At 41.5% G+C, this 824-nt stretch overlaps 1 protein-coding gene across 1 annotated transcript in view; it reads left to right on the top strand.

Moving 5' to 3' along the window:
* Positions 1–619, top strand: part of LOC105814335 (olfactory receptor 4F3/4F16/4F29-like) — a 4,522-nt gene extending 3,903 nt beyond the window's left edge. Inside the window, exon 2 of the mRNA XM_012649263.1 lies at positions 14–619. Within this exon, the coding sequence (XP_012504717.1) occupies positions 14–619 (606 nt within the window). The remainder of the gene's footprint in view (positions 1–13) is intronic.
* The last annotated feature ends 205 nt before the right edge of the window (positions 620–824 follow it).

The raw sequence follows: 824 nt of genomic DNA, 5'->3' as shown, positions 1-824 counted from the left end.
TGGTGGTGTGGAGATGGTGCTGCTCATAGCCATGGCCTTTGACAGATATGTGGCCATATGTAAGCCTCTCCACTACCTGACCATCATGAGCCCAAGAATGTGCATCTTCTTTTTAGTGGCTGCCTGGATGACAGGCCTCATCCACTCCGTGGTTCAGTTGGCTTTTGTAGTAAACTTACCCTTCTGTGGTCCTAATGTGTTGGACAGCTTTTACTGCGACCTTCCTTGGTTTATCAAACTTGCCTGTACAGATACCTACCAGCTAGAGTTCATGGTCATAGCCAACAGTGGATTCATGTCTGTGATCTCCTTCTTCATACTGATCATTTCCTATATCTTCATCATTCTCACTGTTCAGAAACACTCTTCAGCTGGTTCATCCAAGGCTTTGTCTACACTCTCAGCTCACATCACTGTGGTCGTCTTGTTCTTTGGTCCTTTGATATTCTTCTATACATTGCCATCTCCCTCCACACATCTGGATAAGTTTCTGGCCACCTTTGATGCAATTCTCACTCCTTTTCTGAATCCTATCATCTACACATTCAGGAATCAAGAAATGAAGGTGGCAATTCGGGAAGTATGCAGACAGCTAGTGAATTACAGGAAGATCTCTTAAGTGATTGCTTGTATTGTGAGTGTCCTCATTGACTATTTAAGGACATTGATGATGGTCAGACTCAGAGAGAACCTTCTCTTTGTCCTAACTGGGCTGATTATCAACACTTAGATTGGGTTTTTGGTCTTAGTGAAAGACATCAACTTAACAAAAGAGAGAGGGAATTATAGATAAAATATTTGTAAAAAAGATTATAATGATTTTA

Source organism: Propithecus coquereli, unplaced genomic scaffold (genome assembly GCF_000956105.1).
Source record: "Propithecus coquereli isolate 6110/MARCELLA unplaced genomic scaffold, Pcoq_1.0 Scaffold3, whole genome shotgun sequence".
Classification (NCBI taxonomy): domain Eukaryota; kingdom Metazoa; phylum Chordata; class Mammalia; order Primates; family Indriidae; genus Propithecus; species Propithecus coquereli.
The sequence above is the reverse complement of the archived record's forward strand: the minus strand, read 5'-3'. Positions and strand labels throughout refer to the sequence as shown.